This window comes from Gadus macrocephalus, chromosome 23 (genome assembly GCF_031168955.1).
Source record: "Gadus macrocephalus chromosome 23, ASM3116895v1".
Lineage (NCBI taxonomy): Eukaryota > Metazoa > Chordata > Actinopteri > Gadiformes > Gadidae > Gadus > Gadus macrocephalus.
In genome coordinates, this window is record NC_082404.1 from 6,284,029 (window position 1) to 6,309,437 (window position 25,409).

At 45.7% G+C, this 25,409-nt stretch overlaps 1 protein-coding gene across 2 annotated transcripts in view; it reads left to right on the top strand.

The window, feature by feature from the left end:
• Positions 1 to 25,409, top strand: part of dpp6a (dipeptidyl-peptidase 6a) — a 183,706-nt gene that overhangs the window by 9,032 nt on the left and 149,265 nt on the right. The window contains exon 1 of one of the 2 annotated variants that reach the window (XM_060044486.1): positions 9,729 to 10,665. The exons of the other annotated variant lie outside the window; for it this stretch is intronic. Within the exon in view, the coding sequence (XP_059900469.1) occupies positions 10,615 to 10,665 (51 nt within the window). The 5' untranslated portion in view covers positions 9,729 to 10,614. Of the gene's footprint in view, positions 1 to 9,728; positions 10,666 to 25,409 lie in introns of those variants that run through there. 2 annotated transcript variants of the gene reach the window in all.

A 25,409-nucleotide genomic window follows, 5' to 3' on the forward strand; every position in this document is an offset into this window, starting at 1 on the left:
TGCACACAAATATATTGTATTTGTGTACAGCACTTTGGTCAACTACTGTTGTTTTTAAATGTGCTATATAAATAAACTTGACTTGACTATGGCCTATAGCCTACTTATATTGGATCGCCTGGTCCTCTGCCAATGCTACCGCGACAACAGCTTTCCGGGTGGCGTCCATGTTTTCCTCCAACGACCGAGCGAAATAATAAAACGCTTGAAGTGTGGGCGTGGCATCAGATCCGAGATCCGAGTCGGTTCGCAGAGAATACTCGAACGCACCATCAGACTTTATTTGCTCTCATGCCCATCCTGAGCTGAGAATGTCTGAACATTACACTTAAGGCCACACTCCACCCTGATTCACACGATCCACAGCAAACACGCAAAACACTACCTTCACCCAAACAACCACTGCCCGTTTTCCATCCCACACTCTCAACGGCGCGTTGTCTCCACCAATGACATCGCCAGTAGTCCTAAAAGACCTCCCTGCCTGCAGGGGTTAGCGGATAAACGCCCACTTTTCATGTCCTCGCTCCTCCTTTATCTCCCCCTGAATTCATTATGGATGATAATGATCTCTGGGGCTTGACGGCTCGGAGCCGGCGAGGTCGTCACGATCGCGGCGCCGGTGAAGGTAATGTGAGTCCTAAATGCGCTGAACAGCAGGAAGGGAGTGGGGGGCGTGGGGATGGGGAGGAGGTGGGGGGTGGTAAAGAAGTGCATTACCGTGATGAACATCTAGAGTTGTTTTTCAAGGCGTTGGCACGGCGTTTAAAAGTAGAGCAGGAGGTGCAGGTGGCAGTTGAATGCGCATTCCCTGGGTACTCTCTCTCTCAGCTTGTTAGAACGCAGTAAACGGAATAAAACCCAGAAGCGAGAAGTATGACAGTACACCGGTTGTTGACGTTGGCAGAGTGGTGGTGCATTAGCATGAAGGAACTTAGCGGAGACTGGTTGTGGCCATTAAAATACTCTGGTGACCGCTTTCTCCTCCACTCAGCCTTCACATTTGAGAAAGCCAATGAACAAAAGAGGAATTAACATACAAATATTTCATGCCGTGCGGACAGGCGACGGCTGCATTTGAATAAAAAGGAGGAATATTTTATAATATATTTGTGGGAACTTAATGGCCCGCTCGCCTGACTTCCACAACTGCCTTCCTCTCCATCTGCGCGCTATTGAGGGTTTATCAGCGCGGATTCCATGCTACCATTAATTGACTAACAAAGCGTTTTGAATTACATTTCATTCGACTTTGCCATTGATTGTCAACAGTGGTGCTGAGTTAACTCACATGTTTGTCGTCACAGCGTGAAAGTGATTGCTTTCATCCTCTGCCTCTTAAGCACAATATTAATCACAATTTGTTATTATTTTAGTGCCGTGAATCATTGAATGACATAGCCTAAACGTCTCCATGACAACATATGGTCTGAGGACAACTGCAACAGGCTTTCTTTTGGGCAACAGCTGGTTGATATTTCCCGCCCTTTTCTTACAAAAGCCTTCCTTCTATTTAGCTCGAGGCTTACTTTTGGGTTGCAAGCTTCTCTGTCAAATTTTTGGTTTGCTCAGAGATTACACAATGACAGTTTGCTGTTACATTTTGAAGGCTACGTCAGCTGGAACAAACTCACAGATGTGCGAGGCGGGAGTGGAATGATTTGATTTGGGTTGAATTTTAAGGACCTGGCCATGGTTTAGGCAGCATTACGTCCCCATGTTTGTCTTTCATAAAAAACAATCCTCTCCTACAACCATCGGTCGTAGAAGAGAATTCTTTTGACAGTTTGACAATCCTCTGCCATTAAAACCTCATCAATAACTCTATACCTCCCAATAACTGCATCAGGTACAGTGAGCTATTACTTGTCGATTACATCAGATGCCAGCAGTTGCTCAGAGTGGCGATAATGTCCCATTTTTCAAACATGATAGTTTCATGGGAGATTAGATAAGGACATAATCTCCCCTCCTAGCAGCTTGGTGTTTTATGTAAACAGATGGTAGACCTGCTTGTTTTTCATTCAATATGGAGGCAGTAAAAGAGTAATCGGTTGATGTTTGAGGGAAAACGTTGCAGTAACATTTCATTAGATTAAATGTCAGATGAAAGTTAATTACTTCCCCCAACTGTTTTGTCTTGGGTTTTTATGTTATTTTTCTTCTCAGACATCCCCTTTGTTGGGATTTGAGCAGGAAAAGACTGGATTGATGGTAATTGTGAGGGATATCTATGAAGTGGAGCCCGTGGGTTGATAATGAAGCCATTGATTTGTCATCAGAGGGACCTGCTTGACTTCATTGTTTTGTATAACTGATGTCCCAGATATTTAGTTTCGTCTGATTGTATTCCATCAGGGCTTTCAACCAGTCAATGAGGGTTCCACTGTACCTTCCACCAATCAATGAGAGTTCCAGTGGACCTTCAACCAATCAATGCTTTGGCTGAATCTCAGTCACTTCCCATCTACCACTTCTCGTCAGCTCCTCGCTATCTGCCTGGAGACATTTTTGGGGAACGAAATTGGTCTTACACAAGGGAAATGAAAACACACACACCCATAGACCCACACAAACACACACATACACAGACACACCCACGCACAGACACTTATAAACACACACACAGACATGCAAACACACACACAAACAGACATGCAGACACATCCAAACACAGAAGCACACAGACACATTCACACACACACAGATACACCCACACGCACATACACACACACACACACACACACACACACAACCTCCACTATGCACACACGCACACCCACAAACAGAAGTGCACGCTATATATCATAGAACTAGAAGCGGAACAGCTTCCTTGACCATGATATAAAGAGCCCATTTTAGCCTGAACCGCCTCAAGAAAGATTGAAATACTCAATCTGCTACAACAGGGTCTAAGGGCTGAAAAATGAATCTGTTCCGAAAGGTTTGATTGCCGTTCTAAAAGCTGTCCAGGCATGTCATTAATGAGCTGGGTCGGGGTCCAGCCCTCTCACTCAGGGATGCCTTTCAGATGGACTGCGGACGGAGGGGTTCGATCCCCAAACCCTTCGGCTGGGAGCCTCCACCCAAACCCCCCCCCCCCACCCAGCAGCACTCCACTCTGCTGCTCCGTGCCCAAGCCTGGCCCCGCCCTCACAGACCCCTCTCCCCAGGGGGGTTCCATGGAACCCTCCCAGGCCGCAGCCCAGGTCATCCCCCCACCTCACCGGCCGGCCCTCGCGGTCCCAGAGGAGACCCCCATGCAGCGTGGGCGGGCCCTTCATCTTGCTGTTGCTGAAAAACAACAGTCAGGGTGGTCGGCGTTAGCAAGAAGACCCCCCCCCCCCACCCCCCCCCCCCCCGACGAGTTGATCCCCTGGCATCCGTCGCCTGGCTGTCCCCCCCCCCCACCCCCAGCTATGCCCCCCCCCCCCCCCCCCCCCACACTTCTAGTTCATCCCCTGGGTAGCCTTCGCCTGTCCCCGTCCCCCCCAGGCAGACAGCTGCCGCCTCTGTCTCTGAGGCTGTAAACACCGCGGCCGTGGGTGTTGATGTACAGGGTGCTGCATGTTGACGGGTCACGAATAGTGATGGTCAAAGGGTGTGTGTGTGTGTGTGTGTGGGGGGGGGGAGTGTTGTGAAGCTCTGGAGGTTGATTTATGAAGCAAGACCAAACTTTATTTATCAAAAGGTAGATAAAGGATTAGTGGTTAGTGGTTTGGGCCTTGGTGCTCGTGTGCCAGGCTACCTTCATGGCATAATGCGTTCATTATCTAATGAGTCACGTAACGTTTGATTCAGAGTAACGCGCAGTGATTTCTTCCAGTGTCCTTGGGGAGCACGTGGGAACTAGGCGTCTTGCTGCCTACAGCACGGCTGCGGACCTGGTGGTTGGAACAAGGGTCTTTGGCCCGGGGGTCCACACCCAAGCCATGACTTCACCCTCCTCACCATCCTATGAAGAGTACTCCTAGTGAGCATCTCACTAGAAGCAGAATTCTAGTGTGCAGTGTGAATCTAGTGTGAATTCTTTTATTCAGCTCTCTAGAAGCAGACTGACCCAAGACTGACCCAAGACAGTTTTTTTGGCAGTTTGCAGGCATGCGTGTGATTATTATGACGATGATGATGATCACGATGATGACGATGATGATGATGAATCCCCCAGTGTCGCTCGTGTTTAAAAAACAATGCTGAACAAACACAAAACGGCGGTAAGTAGGAATTCCCTATCGTGCATCTCGCCGTGGACTTCCGCCAGGATTCCAGGGGTCACCGAGAGTTCATGTGTCGCCGGAGACGAAGCCCTGGTGTAGAATCCTCTGGGGGGTGGTGGAGGGGGGGGGGGGGGGGGGGGGGGGGGGGTGGTGGTTGTGCTAGGGGAGGTTGGTCGGTCTGTGGGTATGAGACACAGAGCTTTAAAAGGAGAAGCGCAGACCGAAGAGATGAAGTCATCACGTAAGCACGCGGCGCCGGCGTGCCTCACGTGCTTAATCACCTCCGCCGCGTTTGTTTACCGAGCGTGGAAGGGAGGGGGGTGAGGGGATGTGGGGAGGGGGGGGGGGGGGGGGGAATCATTAAGGGTTCGCGGGAGCTAGCGGCGGCGCGGCTACGCCCAGGCTTCCTCTCTCCGGTTCCCCCAGCATCAGCACTTTTCTGGGGGTTGTTGTGTGCTGGTCTGCTGGGAGGCTGGTGCCCCGCTATGCCGCTCTGACACATTCAGCCGGTAATTAATACAGAGCTGCTTGGAGAGGGAGATTTATGCACTTCACACTTCCTCCATGTGTGTGTGCGTGTGTGTGTGTGTGTGTGTGTGTGTGTGTGTGTGTGTGTGTGTGTGTGTGTGTGTGTGTGTGTGTGTGTGGGGGGGGGTGTTACAGAGGGGTGCAGGGGGGTGCTTGCATGTGTGCATGAATATGTATGTGCCTATGGATATATATGTATGCTTTGCTGTGATGTGCATGCATTTGTGTTAATATGGATGAATTTGTGAAGTATTTGGTGTGAGTGCACGTGTGTGCATTTTATGGACGTTTTTATGGGACTAAATTATTTGTAATCCACAGTAGACAGTTGTGTGTACCAAGATCCGAAAATATTTGGTATTTGTGCTTTGTTAAATGATTTCATAGACATTTCACAACTCACAAATGAACACGTGTGTGTGTGTGTGTGTGTGTGTGTGTGTGTGTGTGTGTGTGTGTGTGTGTGTGTGTGTGTGTGTGTGTGTGTGTGTGTGTGTGTGTGTGTGTGTGTGTGTGTGTGTGTGTGTGTGTGTGTGTGTGTGTGGTTCTTTAAGTTCACAGCAGGCTGTATGTGAGCCACCCCTCAGACCAGACCTCAGTATTGTCTCATAAATAAGCTGTGACCTTGTGTTGGTAATTTAGAGGTGTGACTCTCCTCTAATATGTATGCTTGACTAGCAGGCTATAAAGCAAATAGCTTTTCTACAGCGCTGTGCTCTGCTTCTATAGGCTCAGAGGGGCTTGTTTGCAAGCATAGAACATAAGGACGAAGAGTAATGGGACAGTGCCTCACAAACACACAGACACTTGTGGATCATGATGAATACTACGTTAATGGTGCACCTGCTGCACATCTGCAGCAATTCTCAAATACAGATTTTAAGATTTCGTTCATCTCGATAAAAGCTAATGAATGAATCTTTTGCGTTTTCAATTGTGTTCTCAATATCAAGGAAGATTGTCTCAGGATATATTTTTGGATACAATCTTTTTGTGCACAAGAAAAAAAAAAAAAACTGATCGTAAACCACATAGTATGGGAGCATGTGACATATAACAAATAATATATGAGAGCACATAACTTAACATCCGCACATGTTCTTATCATCTCAAACCAATTACCATCACCATACAATTTAATTTACAAAGAAAAAAATTGAATGTAACCATCCAATCCCTTTCATCTGTTGGGTAGTTAACAATGTGTATTTGGCCCTCACAAATAAAGTGTTATTCCACATCAATGTGTTTGGACCTCTGTCTGTTCCTACTAGTGCAATGGCTCCCTGATTGTCTCCATTGATCTTCGTGCAACTGTAAACTTTATTATCCATGTTGTTTAACAGTTGAGTTGGATACATGCTTTCCTGAGTAGTGTTTACTCAAGTCATGTATTCAGCCTCACGAGTAGACAGTGCCAATGTAGCCTGTTGCGTAGACTTCCAGGAAATCACAAGCCCTTGTTTGGTCAGGCTGAAACAGTACTATAGTGCTACGTCTATCTTCCAAAGAAGATGCCCAATCAGAATCGTTGAATGCTATTAGATTCACGTCCTCATCCATTTTCTTGAAGCACAACTCGTAGTCAATAGTACCCTTTATGTATCTCAAAATATGTTTAGCAGCCACTAAGAAATCTGCTTTCAGCTTTGCCAGCGTGCTTGATAGTTTGCTAACAATCCAGCTAGTATATGGTCTGGTACACGTCATGGCATAAATTAGACATTATATATAATATCACAGAATTATTTTTGATAAACTACTTCATTGCTGGTACCCTCAAATCATTTTTTCTCAAATGGGGTAGATCTAGGTTTACAATTTCCCATTCCAAACTCTCAAGTATTTTTAGGATGTACTTTTTCTGATTTTTAATTTTGATTTCCACTCCCTTCTTTTCAAACATAATGCCCAAGAAATGTGATACTTTCCCCAGATCCCTCATTGGGACTTCATGGTGTCTTTTAACCTATTTAGCAGATCCTTATTGCTTGCTGCAATGATTAAATCATCAACCCAGATAATGACAATAATTGTCTCATTGCCTATATGCTTCTTTTTTTTTACATCATCCTCTTTATTCGTTATTCTCTCTCCCTACCTGCAGCTTCTCATAATAATGGGATGTGTTGGTTATAAATGTGAACTGCACAGCTTTAGGTGTGGTGAATTATTGATAAGTCCCTACCGGGGCAGGCTGGTCCACATATATCAATTTCTTCAATATTGTTTCAGACCGTGAAGGGATTTCTTTAACTTACATAATTATTTCTTCCTGTCTCTAAAGACTATTGGAGCATGCAAGTATGCTGCTTTGACATCCATCAGATGAACAATCAAGTCATATTGCACTGTTACCTGCTTAAATTGCCATACCAAATTATGTTTTAACGTTGGACCAAACGTCTCATGGTGGTCCATGCTTTCTGTCTGGTTGTAACCCTTAGCAACATCCCTTGATTCAAAGATTTTTCTGCCTTTTTTGTTTTCTTCAATGGCATATACCCACCTCCCCCCACTGTATTCCTACCTTCAGGTGAAGAGGTTGGTTCAAACTTATCTCTAGTGACCTGAGCTACATCGCTACCTTCAGAGTGTTTTTGGGGACTCTTATTTCTTTTTTCGGCAGCAATGATTTTGTACACAACCCGGTTTTAGTTCGGCACTGAAAGAACAGCGTTCTCCTTCTTTCCTAGGGCTACGTTCTCGTTCATTTCCTCATGTCGGGACATGTCTGTTTTTTTCTGCGTTTACGTTCTCCGGGTTCACACCTCGGACCTGATTCTCTGGGTTATCCTCACTCTGTGGCACATCAGCACCTTTCCCACCACCAGGCTCTCTGCCTTCGCCCCCCTGGATTTGTGAATCATATTCATCAGTTGGTGTCTGTTGTTCAACACGGTTCTGCCTGATGAATTTCTCCAGTCTGTGCTCGGACACCTTTACTGTATGTGGGTGGTATTCCAGGTAAGCTTGGTTATTCTTACTGTACCCCACAAATATGCCCTCCTCACATTTGGGGTCCAGTTTCTTATGATTTTGTTTGCATGCATAACAATCAGATCCTTCTTTTTAGTACGAATCAGCTTTCCTCCTGTTTAGATGAAAAGAGTGTTGTTAGTCCTGTCATTGTAACATCTATTACGAACATGAGCAATATTTTGACACAAGGCCGCAATACCTTTTGTAATCCCTTCTCTAATAATAGACACCTCCCCATTTCATGACGGTGCCCCACTGTCTCTCGGCCGTACCATTTTGATGTGCAGAGAAGGGGGATGATGTCTCAGGTCTCATACCTTTATCCCTTTAAAGTGACTGAGAAACATTGCTTGTATTCTGTGCCATTGTCTGTTCTGATACACCCGAGTACCGTACGATGCACTGTCTGCAAGGAGCTGCTTTTTTCGCTAATGTTGTGTCACTCTTGTTTTTAAGGAAGTAAGCAGACACTGTCCCTGAAAAGTCATCTGTGAATAAAATTGCATACTTAAATCCGTCTTGAGCAGTTGGCCCGATGGGACCTGCGAAGTCAGTGTGTACCGATTCAACAGGCACACTGGCTTTGGCATCAGTTTCTTTAGTTGGTGAATCTTCCCTCAGTGCAGACACTACAATCTACCTCGGTGATATTACTGGTCTGATACCCTCTACAATTTTGGTTAATTTTGGTTAATCATCAATATTCTAGTGTCCCAGAATCTCATGACATGTTTGGACATCACAAATTAAAATGAGCTTTGTCACCGGACCTCATATCATCAACTGATTCATCAACAGAGTGTTTACTGTTGTTTACCGTTGTCAGGTCCTACAACCTCCCCTTCAGCTTTGTGTGGAAAAAGGCTCCATCCCATTATGTCCCTCTTCGAAGGTCAAGGTTCTCCAGATCAAAGAAGAATCAAGCAGGATATATTTTCGGCCACAATCAATTTATTGTTTGTCATGGTGCTGGAAAATCATCCAGTCGCCATTATCATTATCATTCTTCTTCTACTTCTTAGCTTCTACAGGTGTGCATCATGTTTGAACCAGAACGTATTTCTTGTAATACACGCGCACAAGAAAACTCATCAAACTATGGTTGTAAACCATATAATATGGGAGCATATGATTCTAACAAATAATAGATGAGAGCACATAACTTGACACAGAGGCTGCTTGCGTGTGTGCATGAATATGGATGTGCCCACGGATGTGTGTGTGCTGGGCTTTGCTGTGCATGCATTTGTGTTATGGATGCCTGTGTATGCAAGTATTTCTGAGTCCACGTTTTTATATTTATTATTTGTAATCCACAGAAGACAGTTGTGTGTACCACACTCCATAAATATTTGGTTTTTGTGCTTTGTTAAATTATATCCACAATGATATGTAGATTTTACGATGCACAAAAATACACTTGTGTGTGTGTGTGTCTGTACTCATTATTGAGTTGGGCTATGGCTTTGATTTGTATATGAACACCTGCTACTACTCTTAAGTTACTGAAATACCAGCCACGGGTGAGTCGTATATACCATAGGTAACCTAATGCAAACTTATATCCTTAATCTTTGGAAGCTTAGGTCGTATCCACAAAAATGTGGTTAGAGGACTGCGGTTGGTTGGGTTACATAAGAAGGAACCCAAAAGATTGGCAAAATGTTGCTGTTTCAGCCAGTATGCGAATCTGGAAGTGTTCGGTGTAATATTTTATGAACTTATCATGTAGGTCTTGTAAAGGCTAGTACGTTTCGAACATGTTTTGATATTTCTCTCCTTAAATTTGGATCAAAATGAAAGTGTGTGTGTGTGTGTGTGTGTGTGTGTGTGTGTGTGTGTGTGTGTGTGTGTGTGTGTGTGTGTGTGTGTGTGTGTGTGTGTGTGTGTGATCACAGCAGGCGGTATGTGGGCCACCCCTCAGACCAGACCTCAAATGTTGTCTCATAAATAAGCTGTGACCTCGTGTTGGGAGCGACTCCACTCTAATATTTTGTATATGTATGACTAGCAGCAGGCTATAAGTATATAGCTCTGCTACAGCGCTGTGCTCTGGTTCTATAGGCTCAGAGTGGCTTGTTTGAAGGCATAAGACATTAGGGCGAAGAATCATGGGACAGCGCCTACTAACCACACAGACGTGTGTGGATTGCGATGAATACTACGTTAGAAGCGCTCCTGCCACTCATTTGCAGCATTTGTAAAATATAGATTTTAGGACTTCGATCATCTCAATAAAAGCTGAAATGAATGAATAAACCTGTTTTGGATGTATGGACGACGCCGTGTAGACGCTTGGAGCGCTTATTTAATATTTGCGCGGTGGTCTTGTTTGAGTTGAACTCCGTGCGTCCGTCGCGCTGTGCTCAAGTGCTGCTTCCCCGCTGTTTGAAAACACTCCGCTGGATCCAGGAGCCTCAACCAGGGGCACGCAGGAAAGGATTTGGATCTCTGGTCCGGGGTGAAACAAACGAGAGGAATATCGATCGTCTAATTCCTCTTAGAGCAGTGCGGTTGTGTTGTGGTGGACGTCTATGTTGTAATTTATTTCAACACCACGGGAAAACTTGGTCCTCCTGCCCGTCCCTGATTTCCATTGTTTTTCCTCCCAATGCATATCGCTTATATAGTCTGAAGTGCAAATAATAAGGAATAGAAACTGCAAGCGACGCCTTTTTCAGCCCACGGTGGATATTTGCAACGGGATTTGGAGCAAGCCCCGGTTTCTTTTCTTTTTTTATGCGTTGGGGTGTAATCGCTTGCATTTGGGAACTGGCACACTAGCAAGGAGGGAGACTGGGACTGATGCTGAGGAAGAGACACACAAGGGGCGACCAGAGCGGCTGAATTAAACCCCATCACAAGATCCACACTCCGCCACGGAAACATGAAGGAGAAGAATTTGATCGAGACCGCAAAAATGCAAGGCAACATGATGGTGAGCTCTAACCTTATAGAACCCCTTTGCTCTCTGTTCTCTAATGTCCCAGCACTGGCCAAGTCGCTGGGTTGCCTTATTGCGCCGTGTGTGTGTGTGTGTGTGTGTGTGTGTGTGTGTGTGTGTGTGTGTGTGTGTGTGTGTGTGTGTGTGTGTGTGTGTGTGTGTGTGTGTGTGTGTGTGTGTGTGTGTGTGTGTGTGTGTGTGCGTGCGCGCGCTCCTCGGGCAGGGTCCGGTCCCCGCTCCGTACCCCCTTATCCCCATATGTCACTTAACAACAATATTTACAGTATCATCGATATATGTGTGTGTATGTATCGACACACTGCAGCCCCTTATGATGTGTGGAGGGATCGACATTCGTAGTTAACCCCCCCAAAAAAGTTGGAAAGTTGTTCCTCCTCTTTTGTAATCTTCATTCTACGGATGTCTGGCTGGGGTTTGATTGCAGTCTGCCGCCCTGGTTATAAATGTTTCTGGAGGGAGAGGTAACCTTTGAGTCCGGGGCCAGCCTGCCCCGGTAGGGACTTATCAATATTTGACCACACCTAAAGCTGTGCAGCCCACACTTATTACCATCGCATACCGTTATTATGAGAAGCTGCAGGTAGGGATAGAGAATAAAGAATAAAGAGGATGAATACTTAATACCGTATTGCACCTCAGACGTCTCATTTCTATTCATCTTTATTCTGGAGTCAAGGTTCACGTCTCCACCCTTCGCCTTTACCTCTTAGATTTGGACCGGTCCATCCAACACAGACGCAGGCTGTACGGCGTGGTGCGCACTGGGTTATGGGGTCTCATGGCTCAGGGGGGTTTTGTGTGTGGCTGTTGTTATTTTCAATCCATCAATTTTCGTGATGCTCTCGTCCACAGTTTAGTTTGGGGCTGATTCGCTGATATTGGGTTTGTGTTACCGTGTTATGTGTATCATCTGTTTTTCACCACAATCTCCTTCGTCCTTGAGTGGGCCCGTTAGTCTGGGTCGGGTGCAGCGGAACACACTGTCTGCCGTGTGGGGGTGATGTGGGTCCCAGCTGGCCAGCATCAGGTCTGAAGCGAGCGCTGGAGGAGGTTAACGCGGTTTGTCAGGCCCTGGTCAACATATGAATCCCCGCGCCCAACGTGCGTCATGCGTCTCCTCCCGCCGCCGGTTGTCAGCACGCACGTGGATGCGAAGTTGGATTGGTCAGCTTATATCATAATTAATTTCGATTTATGTAGATAGCGCTTTTCAAGATACCAAAAGCGTGTGTGTGTGTGTGTGTGTGTGTGTGTGTGTGTGTGTGTGTGTGTGTGTGTGTGTGTGTGTGTGTGTGTGTGTGTGTGTGTGTGTGTGTGTGTGTGTGTGTGTGTGTGTGTGTGTGTGTGTGTCATACGTGTGTGTGGCATACGTGTGTGTGGCATACGTGTGTGTATAGACCTATGTGTGTGTGACACCGTGTGTTCGTACATATGCTTGTTTGACCATGTGTTTATATTTGTGTGTAAGACACCATGTGTGTGTCTATATGTGTGTGTGTGTTTGTTTGATATAGAGAGTGGTGGGGGGGATTATGACATCTCTTCCACCACCAGTGTGCAGCAGCCTCCTAGGTGATGTGGATGCCCTGGCAGAATGCGCCTGCAGAACAGTAGAGCAGTGAGACATAGTTCAATACAGACCGGCTGAATGACACGCATGCGTTGACTTGAGCAGGCTCCGTTATCCCAAGTGACTTGCAGTGAACTCAGATACACGCCATTAAGGAGAAGGGAGGGGTTAGGTTTCACCTTGATCAAGTATGCCTATAGGCTGGGCTTCAAACCTCGAACCGCCATCTTCACACTCAAACATGTCTGGAAGAGGTCAAGTCTTGTATATGTATATTGTATATGTGTATACATTTTATAGCTCTTGTCTTGGTTCCAAAATAACATCATTTATTTTTCTTAGGGAATTTAGTTTCAGCTCACTAAGGAGCAGGTGGTGGAAAAACACACAGTGTCCTGTTCTTAATTTCCGGCGGACATTGCTGCTGACATCGGGGATCGAACCCAGAAGCATTCAGTTGGTAGTCAAACAGCCTAAAGTCCCGACACAAACCAAGCCCTCTTATATGTATGCAGCATATTGTAATGCTTGCTTAGTGCTGCTCTGAATTGTGGGGTTGTAATATGTGAAATCCGTTTTCTGTGTCCTGGCGAGGTTGACGGAGCCAGTTGGCTGGAGGGTGGGTGTCTCTACCCCCTGCTTCCCAGATCTTCCCCCTGTGTATCCAGAAGCAGAAGGCAAGAGGGAGCCTGAGCTGAACATTGGTAGCCACCACTGCAGTGCAGTGCCAACTCTTCCTCCTTCCGCAATTACCGAGCCTGCTTTTTCTGCTCGCTCTGTAAAGGCCATGAAACCCATTCTCTTGCAAATGAAGCATAAATGCGTGTAAAATGGCACACCGGTTTAAGTGGCCTCTTTCAGTGAAGCAAAACAGTGTTTTAATACCTGGACGGAAGTTGTGTGGCTTACCTTGATGGAGCTCCTCTCGGAGCACTGTCCTTTGGGGGGTTTGAACCGGCGACCCGCAGGTTGGCAGACATGAGCAAACATCTGCTTAATCGCCAAGACGAATGAAGATGGCAATTTGTGATGCAGATTATAGAGTGTTCTCGAGGAGCTGCAGAAACATTCAGGCACGTAGGTGAAAACCTACGAGTGAAACTTAGTCGGACACGGATCAATAGGCCTCCCTGGCAGAGCATCAGTTTGTACTTGTAAAACATTCTCCAGAATCAATGTCCTCTTATTTGACGTACACAGGATGAATGCATGAACAATGATGCGATGCACTGTTGATGATCTTTTCCTCCTCAGTCAAATCAATTTGTTATTTCTCTGGAACATACAATGGCATTTCGTGGACGGCAATTGGTTTGTCTCGTGGATGTTATGGTTACCAAACACATCGTACGGCTGTATATAACAACGGTGCGGTGTGTGTACACAATGTTTGGAGGAACGTTGGATCAGCTGGCCATGAATGTTTATTTAAATCCTCCTCCTTGGGTTATACCATCATCTGCCGCGTCCACATCAGATGTTGAAGTACCACGTGCCCAAAGAAAGCCTTGTTCCTCTGGTTCTGTCTACTCTCTGGTGCTCCTACTTGGACTAACATCGACCGTTTCATTTTGGTTTTGTAACGCTGGATGCGTTATGCTCACAAATGAATCAAATGTTTGCCAGCCTCGGGCAGCAAACACAGAGCACATTTAAAATCTGCTTTCCCATGGTCTTCTCGCGCCATTATCGTTTGTGTTTGGTCGTTTCTCCGCAACAAGGAGCAGGCTCCAAGGCCAGCGCACCGTCACCATTTTAGCTCAGCCCCTAATGGTTCTGTTGCCTGTGGCGAGGGAAACAAAAACAGATATCTACTTATATGTTAGACCCATTTTTAATTATCTACTCTAAAGAAGAGGCACGGGATTGTATAAGTGTGAGAGAAGTGTGAGAGGCCATTTTGTTTTGGGGTGTGTTGAGGTCTTCTTGATTTGGTTGGAGTGGATCGTAAATGGCTTCCCCTCTCGGCACAATAAGATGGCTTCAAAGAGGGGTTTGAAGGGCTCGCTAAGTGCCCCCGGTAGGGCTTTAGCCCCCCCGCCCCCTGTGGATTGGTTACTAGCATGCAGATGATGACCATGTGACCTGCTGTTGGTGTGGTTTATTGACGAGCTCATTCCTCAACTATTGGTGTTATAAGTTCATATGATGTACCGTCCTATTTGGATCAGCCTTATTATCAGTCCACTAAATTCATCTGATTCAATGGGGGAGAGGATCACACACACACGCACTCACACACGCACTCACACACTTGCACGCACACACACACACACACACACACACACACACACACACACACACACACACACCACCCTATGTAAAGCACATTCAGCGCCTTGAAAATAAAGCTTATTGTTATTAATATTATTATACATTGTTAAATATTGTGTTCAATCTTCCCATTCACCATCACTCATCAACATGCCTTGGTGACCCTCACAGTGCACACCTTGTTCCTTGAGCCGCTTCATGTCTGCCACTGGCACCAATCCCGCCGCCGCCGCTTCCTCCTCCTCCTCCTCCTCCTCCTCCTCCTCCTCCTCCTCCTCCTCCTCCTCCTCCTCCTCCTCCTCCTCCTCCTCCTCTCAGGGCCTGTTTGCACGGCGCCCAGCGTGTTGCTGGCGGTGTACACTGAAGGCAGATGTGTCTCTGTTTGCATACTGAACAGGCCCGACGTGTTGTCCTGTTTTAAACAACGGTTTTCCCCCCAGGCCGACAATGGCTAAATGCTGATGGAGGGCAACCTAGCATGATGAAGTGTTCTCTGGCGCGCGGCCGACGACTTCACTAAGTACAAACATCACAGTTGTGTTGTAGTCCACCGTTTTTATTTTTTTCATCAGTTATGAGGAATTGCATCCACAGCTCGTGTCGGTTTTATTTTTTTTCACCCCAACCGCGTGAAGATGGATGGCCGTCTCTCGCATCACGCGGCGTTATCGATGCTGATGACGTTCCACTGCACGCGTGCAAAAGTTATTACGCGCCCACAAGAATGCGCCATTATCCGGAATGGCGCCTACGCTATCAGCTGCTTAACGCTAACGTCCAACGCTCCATCAGGAAAATGTGACGGTGAAAAATGTTAAGCCGCACGCACACTTCCGCTTATGTCAGGAAAAGCTGCGAGGGGGTGATTTGTGTCAGGCAGGTGTTTGTGTTTTTTTGTTTTGCGTTGTGGGGGAGTGTGCAGGTGTTTGAGTGCAGGCCAAGGTCGGCCCCTCTGTGGAGTTGTGCACACGTTCCGCCGCCGCTTGACTTTGATCTTGATAAACACTCGTCTGACTAATGAGACTCCCGACCGGTGTCTAATGAGTCCAGACCGGTTGCCCACCACGGGCCCCCCACCCCCCCCCCCTTGTCCTTTTACTAGTGTGGCTCGGCTCCATCTGATGTTGTTCGTTTTAAAGAAGAAGGGACAGAACGGTCTGGTGGTAAGGCTGCACCACCCCCCAGCCAAAAGGTTGTCGGTTAAAAAAAATGTGACCGTTTTCATCCAGGAAAGCTGGTGTTTCTTTATCTAGACCGGTGGTTCTCAAACTTTTTATGAGGTTTTCTTACCACCTCAGAATATATTTGTCTCCCAAAATACCACCGGTATGACCGTGGTCTCTATTTCGTTTATTTAAAATAAACAAAATACATTAGCGGAAACTTGGCCTATTCCGATGCGCACAGTTCACAGCAGGAGGCCCATTTGTTCCTTGAGTTAATCATTAACTCATGTCAGCTGTACAAAGGGTCGGCCCTACAACTGGCACAAACTCTGCCACACAATGCAAGGAGCCGCCCCTCGGGCACTCAGGCACACAGAGCAAGTGAGGACATTAGGATTATCATCTGTATTCTAACAACCTTTTTGAAGGCTAAATACAAATAATGTTAAAAGTTGGCAAGCATGTTGGCAACTGAACTTCCATAAGCCTGCCTCAGCGAACACGGTCCTGCAATGTGTGGGTCCATCGAGGTCAGCTCCAGTCTCCGGTGTGGCTCAGCATCAATCCTGCTTCTGTATTCGTTTTCATGACAGCAAGTGAAGCGAAGCCTTTTTCGCACGGATAAGTGGTCGCAAAAGACAGGAGAAGGTGGTGCACTGCCTTCTGAAAGCGCAGGGCATTCGCTGTGTGGCTGTATCCAAAATTTCAACAAAGACCGCCTTCTGAAAGCAGACTTCAATTTTGTGCCGCTTGATAATTCTGTTGAACTCTCTTGCTCACTAATGATGAAGTCCTTGAGCATTTCAGAGGTTATGATGCTGAACGGGTTTTTTGTCCAGTTGTTTGCTTCGGCCCTCACTGGGAATTAATCACGAAACAGTTGTCCGACAATGATGTTGTTCCTGACTATTGAATAGTGGACTTGGACTGCTTTAATCCATCATGCTTCCTTGCTGTTTTGCGCTGTTTGCTGCGAGCAGGTGCTGCTGAGACCTCACTGATGCTGCTGAAGCCGCATTCAGAAACTGTGCTTGGTTCAATGGAATTTTCGAGTCTGCTCGAAATATTCCCCTCCTTATCCGCATTTCTCTTACAAATAGTTGAGTTTGGAGCAGTGTTTCTAATCATTCATAATTTTTGCACAGTTTTTACACTGTGGGCGCGGTAGGTGGGGGTAAGGTTGGGGGGGGGGGGGGGGGGGGGTTGTCAATACTCAATACAACACAGCGTGTATCATGTGAACTACGTGGTAGCTTGTGGCGGTAGAGTTGAGTTCTGGGCCAACTCGGGCTACATCCCGCCCTCGCGGCTAGAAATTAACCGCCACAAAGCTATTTAGCTGTTAAACCCAAGCGGCTCACAGTGAATTAAGGTACAGCTCGTCAAGGAGCAGATAGGACGTTAGGGCATCTTGCTCAAGGATGCCTAAAGATAAGGCTGCGGACATGGAGTTTGGCTTGGAGTCCAAACCCACACTCCAGAGAGAGAGAGAGAGAGAGAGAGAGAGAGAGAGAGAGAGAGAGAGAGATAGAGAGAGCGCTGACATAGTAATCAAACCGACAACCTTTCTGTGAACACCCATAGCCCCTCTACCATCCAGCCCTGTTGCTGTGCATTTGTGTTTTTATTTCTATATTTCTTCTCCTCCCTCTTGCGGCCGGGCTAGCAGATGGCTGCAGCGCATCAGCGGTTGCTTCACTGGAGATGAGGTGGAGTTTAGAGAGGAGTTCATCTGATTAGCATCCGCAGCCTTGAGAGATGACGTGGTTCTCTGGCTCATTTTTCTTTTCGTCCCCGGAAAAAGGAACTCAATGACGTCCATTTTTATTCATGCAGCGCTTCGAACTCTGAGGCCCCGTCCACACGGAGTCGAAACGGGCGAAAACGAACCGGTTTGGTTTAATGCGGTTCAGGAATATATCCGTAAAGACGGAGTCATTGCGAAACCGCATCGAGCTGGAGAAACGCTGTAGTAAATATTGAAGGCGCTGGTTCTCCACAGAAAAAAGTGGAGCGCATCAAGCTAGATTCAACCTTTTAAATTGAGCAGAAATACTTTTTAATGTACAGTTAGTAATTTAATTTATGAAGGGGCTTTATTTAAAGCTACAAAGAGACAATTAAACAATTAAAATCGCAAGCGTTGATTAACGGGGTCCGGGCTAAATGAAAAGTCAAGAACACACTAATGCAAGATAGATAAATATGACGCATAATTATGAAAAAAAGATGTTGATATTCCCCTTAATGACATACTGTGCCTGTGACATTTTTAGAGCAGAAGACCAGGGTGAAAAAGATGCATCTGATTTTAGAGATTAATATGATGAAAGAATTTTGAGTCCAGGTCAATCTGGTAAGGAGAATGGGTTTATGGGTAGTGGGGGGTATTGGTATCCACCTAATAATAGTCTTATGTGTATACAATAACAAAATGGTCATATAAGAAAAATGGGCTAACTGCTCCAACTTTATTGGACAATATTTCTCAATTGGAACTAAATAAAACAAATTCTGTTTGATGATTTTCGTGAGGCTTGGTCTGAAGATTTCATGTGGCGATTTTGGTGAATTTCTGATAATTTTTGTAGCTTGTGATTCTTTTTATCATGTTTGGCTTTAATATGAAATTGTGGGTAAAGTAGGGTTTTATAAATGCATCTGATTCTAGAGATTAATATTCAGAAAGAATTTTGAGTCCAGGTCAATCTGGTGAGGAGATATAAGGCTAATTCATGATTTTTTTTACTTTAGCGCCACCTTTGGGTGCAGTACCACAAATTTGGGTTCATGGGTAGTGGGGGTTATTGGAAGCCTGATCCTACCAAACTATCGTACTTCATTTAATTTGTACAGAAGTTCTGGAACTGCTCAATTGACAAACGTTCACTCACTTGGAGGCGGGTGTCTGTAGAAGTTTTAAAATGATTGGATCCGCCCAGTGCCACTCTGGATCTGCCACTCAATGGAAACAAGACCGAGGCCCTGCTCATCGGATCCAAATCCACCCTCACTAAATCACAACACACCCCAGCTCCACTCATAATTATCGATGGATTCCCAGTACCCTTCTCCTCCAAAGTCAAGAGCCTCGGCGTCATCCTGGACAACACCCTCTCATTCGCACCCCATATTCACAACATCACCCGGACTGCATTCTTCCACCTCCGCAACATTGCCAGACTCCGCCCATCACTGACCCAATCCAGCACTGAAATCCTAGTTCACTCATTTGTCACATCACGCATAGACTACTGCAACGCCCTCCTCACCGGACTCCCCACCAAACTCATCAACAGACTGCAGATCATTCAGAACTCAGCCGCCCGGATCATCACCCGCACCAAATCATCTGACCACATCACCCCTGTCCTCATTCAACTTCACTGGCTCCCAGTACACTACCGCATCCAATACAAAACCCTACTCCTCACCTACAAAGCTCTCCACAACCTAGCCCCCAGTTATCTCTGCGACCTCCTCCAAGAATACACTCCCTCCCGCTCCCTCCGCTCAACCTCTGCTGGACTACTATGTATCCCCACATCACGACTCACTTCAATGGGTGCCCGGTCATTCAGCTGTTCAGCACCCAGGCTCTGGAACTCCCTCCCCCCACACATAAAACAGTCAGACACCATTACAACCTTCAAGTCACAACTCAAAACTCACCTGTTCAAACTCGCACACAACGTCTAACTGATCACTGTTTTGATAGTTTTTTAGTTTTGTCCTGTTTTTGTTTTATTTATTTCTTATTGCTTATGTTTATTTATTTATTTATTTATTTATCTTTTTCCACAATGCCTTGTTTTTTTAAAAAATTGTATGATGACTATATGCTCTGTAAGGTGACCTTGGGTGTTTTGAAAGGCGCCTCTAAATTAAATGTATTATTATTATTATTATTATAACCAATCGCATAGAGTTTGGTCGTGACGTATGTCATAAGACGGGACCGACTACTTCCCCACTGACGGAGCCAGCTGGAAAATCTAACTTTTCCCGAACCCGGTGGGGAGAAGCGCCACAACATCATGGCCACCAACAAAACTCTGCAAAGCTTGTTCTTGCTCTGGCTTTAATTGATCGATTTTCGGCAGCGATCCCACAACAGACCGAATAGCTTCTCTCGTATCCTTCTCCATTGTCTTCCTCCGACTACAACTGAAACTGGCGTGCGACCTAGACGTCATCGTTCTCAGCCACTCCCTCTGTTCGCTGATTGGACCGCCAGAAATCTGGTTTCCATGGAACGCATTCATATAAAGCAGACCCAGACCTAGTACTGAAGTGAAATGAAAATTGAGCGGAAGTAGGTAGGTGGGCGGTGCCAGGCTACGTTATTGGTAACCATACCGGCACATTTCAAGAGTTTTCTACTTACGGTATAAACTGCAGTATGACTTTTACAGAATTTGAGGGAAAAAAAACCATTACAGAAGCAAAAGGGGACCAAGCAGTTTCGCTGCTCTGACCCCTAATAATATACAAAAAATTCAACGCAACTCTGACATCCCCCAGCTGGTGGGGGGCTAATGGAATCATTGTTTGCGTTTCAGGCGTCCACACGAAATGTGTGCCGTTTCGGGTACCGGATTCCCCGGCTCCGGTCGGCCGAAATGCACAAGACTTATGCGGTTTCACCCAAAAATCTGCTTCATGTGGACGGGGCCTAAGTCACAGTAGTGTTTAGTGTGGTTTAACCATCTGTGTTAATGCAGGTGAAACCTATTTGTGTAGGACAATGGAGGAGGTGTGACAAGTCCCACACTCACACTATGCAAAGTGTTTTGGGTTACTTGGAAAAGCAGAAGCAAGAATTTATGATTATCAGGCATTATTATTGAATCAGACACTCCGTTTGTCTGTTTTTGGAGATTGTTTGAGCTGGAGACGCGCAGTCCTGGGTGCTGCCAGTGCGATTGGAGCGCGGCCGAGGCGTCCTCGACGACTCGTCTAATTAGAGATAATCCACAGCTGTTACAGACTTCAAAATGGCCTCTTTAGAAGCTCTCGCTGAGACGCTCATCCGTGTCTCCCGGCGCTCGCCGCTGTACCTCCGGTGCGGTTGAGTCCTCGCCGACTCCTCGCCCAACCCAGACTTTACATGAACTCTTACTTTATTTAAACTTAAAAGTTTTTAAAGGAAAAAAATAATATTTTCCCTCTCGAAGATCTTACAATTCACTAATCACTGCTAATTGTGAATCACTACTTTTAATGTTCAAAATTGTTTATCTTACTATAATCTACTAGGAAGATCAAATATACACAGATACACATCTAAGTATTCATCAAACCATTCAGATGAATCAACTCCATCAGATTTTCAACCTCGTCCTACAGGGTAGCATCAATGGGAGCCGCATAATCGGGTGCTCTAGCTCTACACGTGTGCCTCTCTCTCTCCCTGGCTCGCTCTATCTCTCCCGCTTTGAGGACCCATCGTTTCTGTCTTTTCAGCCCCGCTCCCCAGACCTGAGCAATCAATCACCGCAGAGCCGGCAGCCTCCACCACGCTCACTGCCCCAGCAAATGAACACCAGTGTACAGTAGTGGAATATATATCACCCACTAGGGCGCTCTGCACCCCCCACTCCTCCCTAACGACCCACACATAACACCTGCAATGTGGACATTCAGCAGCTGGAGCTAAGTGGAGCTTTATTTTTTCTGTGCGTTTTATTTTATAAAAATATAAAATGATGGAAAAATGATGGAAATAAAAATAACATAGGTCAATGAAAATAAATGTTATTCATGTTTTTCAGTGAATATGGTATTATTGCTTGTTATTTCAGAAATAGTTGCATTCATTAGATCATTTCAATTTTAATGTTTTCCGTTTCTGTTTTGTAGATTTGTGTTTGCCATAAACACTCTTCTTACACTGATACTTGTGTGTTGATATATAATTTTACAGTTTGCTTATCAGGTGGTCAGCTTAGTGGTACACCTACAGTGGTTCCAAAACGTTGGGAACCACTGGTCTCCAACCCAATTGGCAGGTTTCCAAACCAAATTTCCAACTAAAATAATTCATGTTTAAAAAGTACAAAAGCAGAATGACCAAAAGCGTAGGATAGCCCAGAAGGCTGTTCTGGGTTCAATGTAAATCATAATGATGATGAACCTTTAAAGCCATATTCTAACGAGTCTGAAACCTAACTGAACCGTGACCCAGAACGCTGTTTGGGCCCAATGGATATAAAAATAATGATGGCCCTTTAACGCCATATTCTAACGATCACTTAGCAAGCAAGGGGCGTGAGATAACAAACTCTTCAAAGGCAGCATTCCCATTATACAACCAGATCTGGCAACAGGGAACTACTGAGCCAAACTAGTTTTATGGGTGCAAAATGCTTTGTCAGAGAGATGCATCTTGTTTTAGAGTTTAATGAAGGGACCTTTAATAGTCAGGGTGAGACGACCCTGGCACCTCTGGAGTCATGTCTTCCGGTCCCATGCGGGCCGGTCCAGGCTGACGGGGGACGGGGGGTCCAGGGGGTACGGGACTCATCCCTGGCCTCCCCGTCTCCTGCTCTCCGGCCTGTGGGATCCTGCTGGGGTGTGGACAGCTGTAATTACTGGCTTACTGGCCTGTTTTAGTGATGTCACCGAGGAGACATGGACGCTTGTTGTGCCTACGGGCGACTGTGTTATTGTCCATATGGATGGGGGAGGGTGTTTGTGTGTGTGTGTGTGTGTGTGTGTGTGTGTGTGTGTGTGTGTGTGTGTGTGTGTGTGTGTGTGTGTGTGTGTGTGTGTGTGTGTGTTGTCTCATGTTTGCATGTGCGAGTGCCCGCGTTGGCTCGTGTGTGTGCGTGTGTGTGTGTTGGCCCGTGTTTGTACGTACGTGTGTGCGCGTGTGCGTGCGCGCGTTGGCTCGTGTTCGTACACGTGTTTTGAGGGTAGAGCCAGAACTGTTCCACATGCAGATTGAGCTGCCCAGAGGAGTGTGCCTCTCTGTGTGTGTGCGTGTCCATGCACGTGCATGGGTGTGTTTGTGTGTGTAATGGCCAAATATCATCGAGTTATTCTGGCATTGTATTCCTCTCAGTAATTATGCTGACCTACAATGAGGGAGAGGACCAGAGGGAATACCGCGAACAGGAAGCAGCCCTCCCTGTTCCCGTGTATCATGACCCCCCTCCTTCTCTTTGAAGGCACAAGATTGTTTTTATGCTCTGTATTAATAACAGTCATTAATAATAACTTTTACCCTTCTGGTAAGACACCGACATCCAAAGGGTGGATACAAGATATTCAATTTATAATATGATTGCAGATCACCAAAGTAACGTAGCCTGGTGATGACAGAGGCACAATCGAATTGCTATTATGTGAGTATTGTACAAAGGGGTGTATGTATTCCAGGTGGAAATGGAAGTTGTTTTGCACCAGGAACTGTGTATAAACCAGGAGTTATATAGTCCCTGGTTCTGTGTATACCGGGTAAAACAGAAAGTTATATAGTACCTAGTTACATAGTACCTGGTACTGTGTAAAAACAGGAAAAAAATTGTTATACAGTAGTTACATAGTACCTGGTACTGTGTATACACCAGGTAAAACAGAGTTAAAGTACCTGGTACTGTGTAAATACCGGGTAAAACAGACGGTTATATAGTACCTGGTATTGTGTATACACCAGGTAAATCAGAGTTGTATAGTATCCTGTATCCTGTGTGAGAAAACATGAAAAACAGATTTTTTTTTTTATTTGACCTTTATTTAACCAGGAAAGTCCCATTGAGATTAAAAACCTCTTTTTCGAGGGAGTCCTGGCCAAGAGGCAGCAACAACTAACATATATACACTCACAATATTACACTCACAACATATAGACAGAAATTAAAATGATAAAAAACAGTTACAAGTAAATTAAAATTCATAAAAAACATCTACAAGTAAAAGAAGTGGACTGAAATGCTCTCATCGTAGATTTAAAAGCGTTCAAAGAAATCATTTCGGTTAATTTAAAATCTTTTTGCAGCCAGTTCCATGTGGTGGGAGCAGAGTGGACGAATGCCCTTTTTCCTGATTCAGTGCGGGCAAATGGAACTAACAGAAGCATCTGATTGTTTGAGCGCAGACTGTAAGAACCAATACTTTTTTGTGTTATTAAATTACAAATATATGATGGCAGTAGCCCAAGCATGGCCTTATAAATAAAAGTGCACCAATGTCCCAGCCTCCTGGTGGACAAAGAGGGCCAACCCACTCGAGAATACAATTCACAGTGATGGGTCAGGGCTCTACAGTTAGTGATAAACCTCAGAGAAGCATGGTAAACAGCATCAATCTTACATAGACATTTAGCTGAGGCATTCATATAAATCAAATCAAATCAAAGATTGTTACAGTTCGTGGTACTGTGTATAATGGATAAAACAGATACTTATAGTTCCCGGTACTTTGTATAGACTGGATAAAACAGATAGTTATTGTTCCCTGTAATGTACATACACTGGATAAAACAGATGGTTGTAATTCACGCTACTCTATATATACTGGGTAAAACCGATAGTTGTAGTTCATGGTAATGTGTATATACTAGGTCAAACAGATGGTCATTGTTCCTGGTACTGTGTATATACTGGGTAAAACAGATAGTCCTTGGTAATGTCTATATAATGGTAAAACAGATGGTTATGGTTTCTGGTGCGTTGTATAAACCGGGTTAAACAGTGAGTTATTGTTCCTGGTACAGTGTATATACTGGGTGAAGTGTTGCTGCATGACTTCATCCTTTCCATCGTTTTCCTTTGCTGCTGTGCCTGGCAGGTTTCTGTGCCCACACCGACCCCGCGCTGACACCAGTGTTGAGCGGCCCGTCAGGGGGGGGGGGGGGGGGGGGGGGGCGAGGTTGATGGCCGCACCTGGAGCATTAGAAGTTTGGAGGCTAATAAAAGTCTAAGCTAGCTGACGAAACCAATGGGGCAAAAAAAAGCTGCTGGCTTGGCAGAGAATCCCAGCTCTGACACAGGCCCTTGTCTTCAGGGCTCTCCAGGCGATTAGCTGGCTGGTTTAGGACGGACCCGGAGAGTCTCTGTGACTGGCCAGCTAATGACGGCGACGCGAGGCAGAGAATAGAATGAACCATCTGCAGGCGGTGGGCTCGCTGCCGTCTCACTCGGTCCAACTCAGCGTCTTGGGATTGCAACCGAAGACCGGTGTTAACCTTCCACTGGCATTTGGACACGTTGTTTTAACTCTCACAATGGACTTAGGAGGATGATTCAGCTTAGTTTGAATTAGTTTGTCTTTTATGCTCTTGTTTTGCTTATGTGCCCCAAAATTGTAATTTGTGATCGTTTAACTTTTATTTTGAAAGTGGATGTGATGCGTGAAATTTCATGAGCAAATATTGATATTACACTTGTGTTTTCATTGTCTCTGCAGATGCCGACTGATAATAACTGGCAAACAGAAACAAGAGTGTATATTTGCAGTCACGCACACATGAACGTACACACACACACACACACACACACACACACACACACACACACACACACACACACACACACACACACACACACACACACACACACACACACACACACACACACACACACACACACACACACACCCGTCTTTGCACCAATGACAACTCTCCGGTCCCAAATGAACAGCAGACGACCATTTCCCTTTTCTCTGGCGGCATCGGACAAAATATGATTAATCTGAGCCATTTA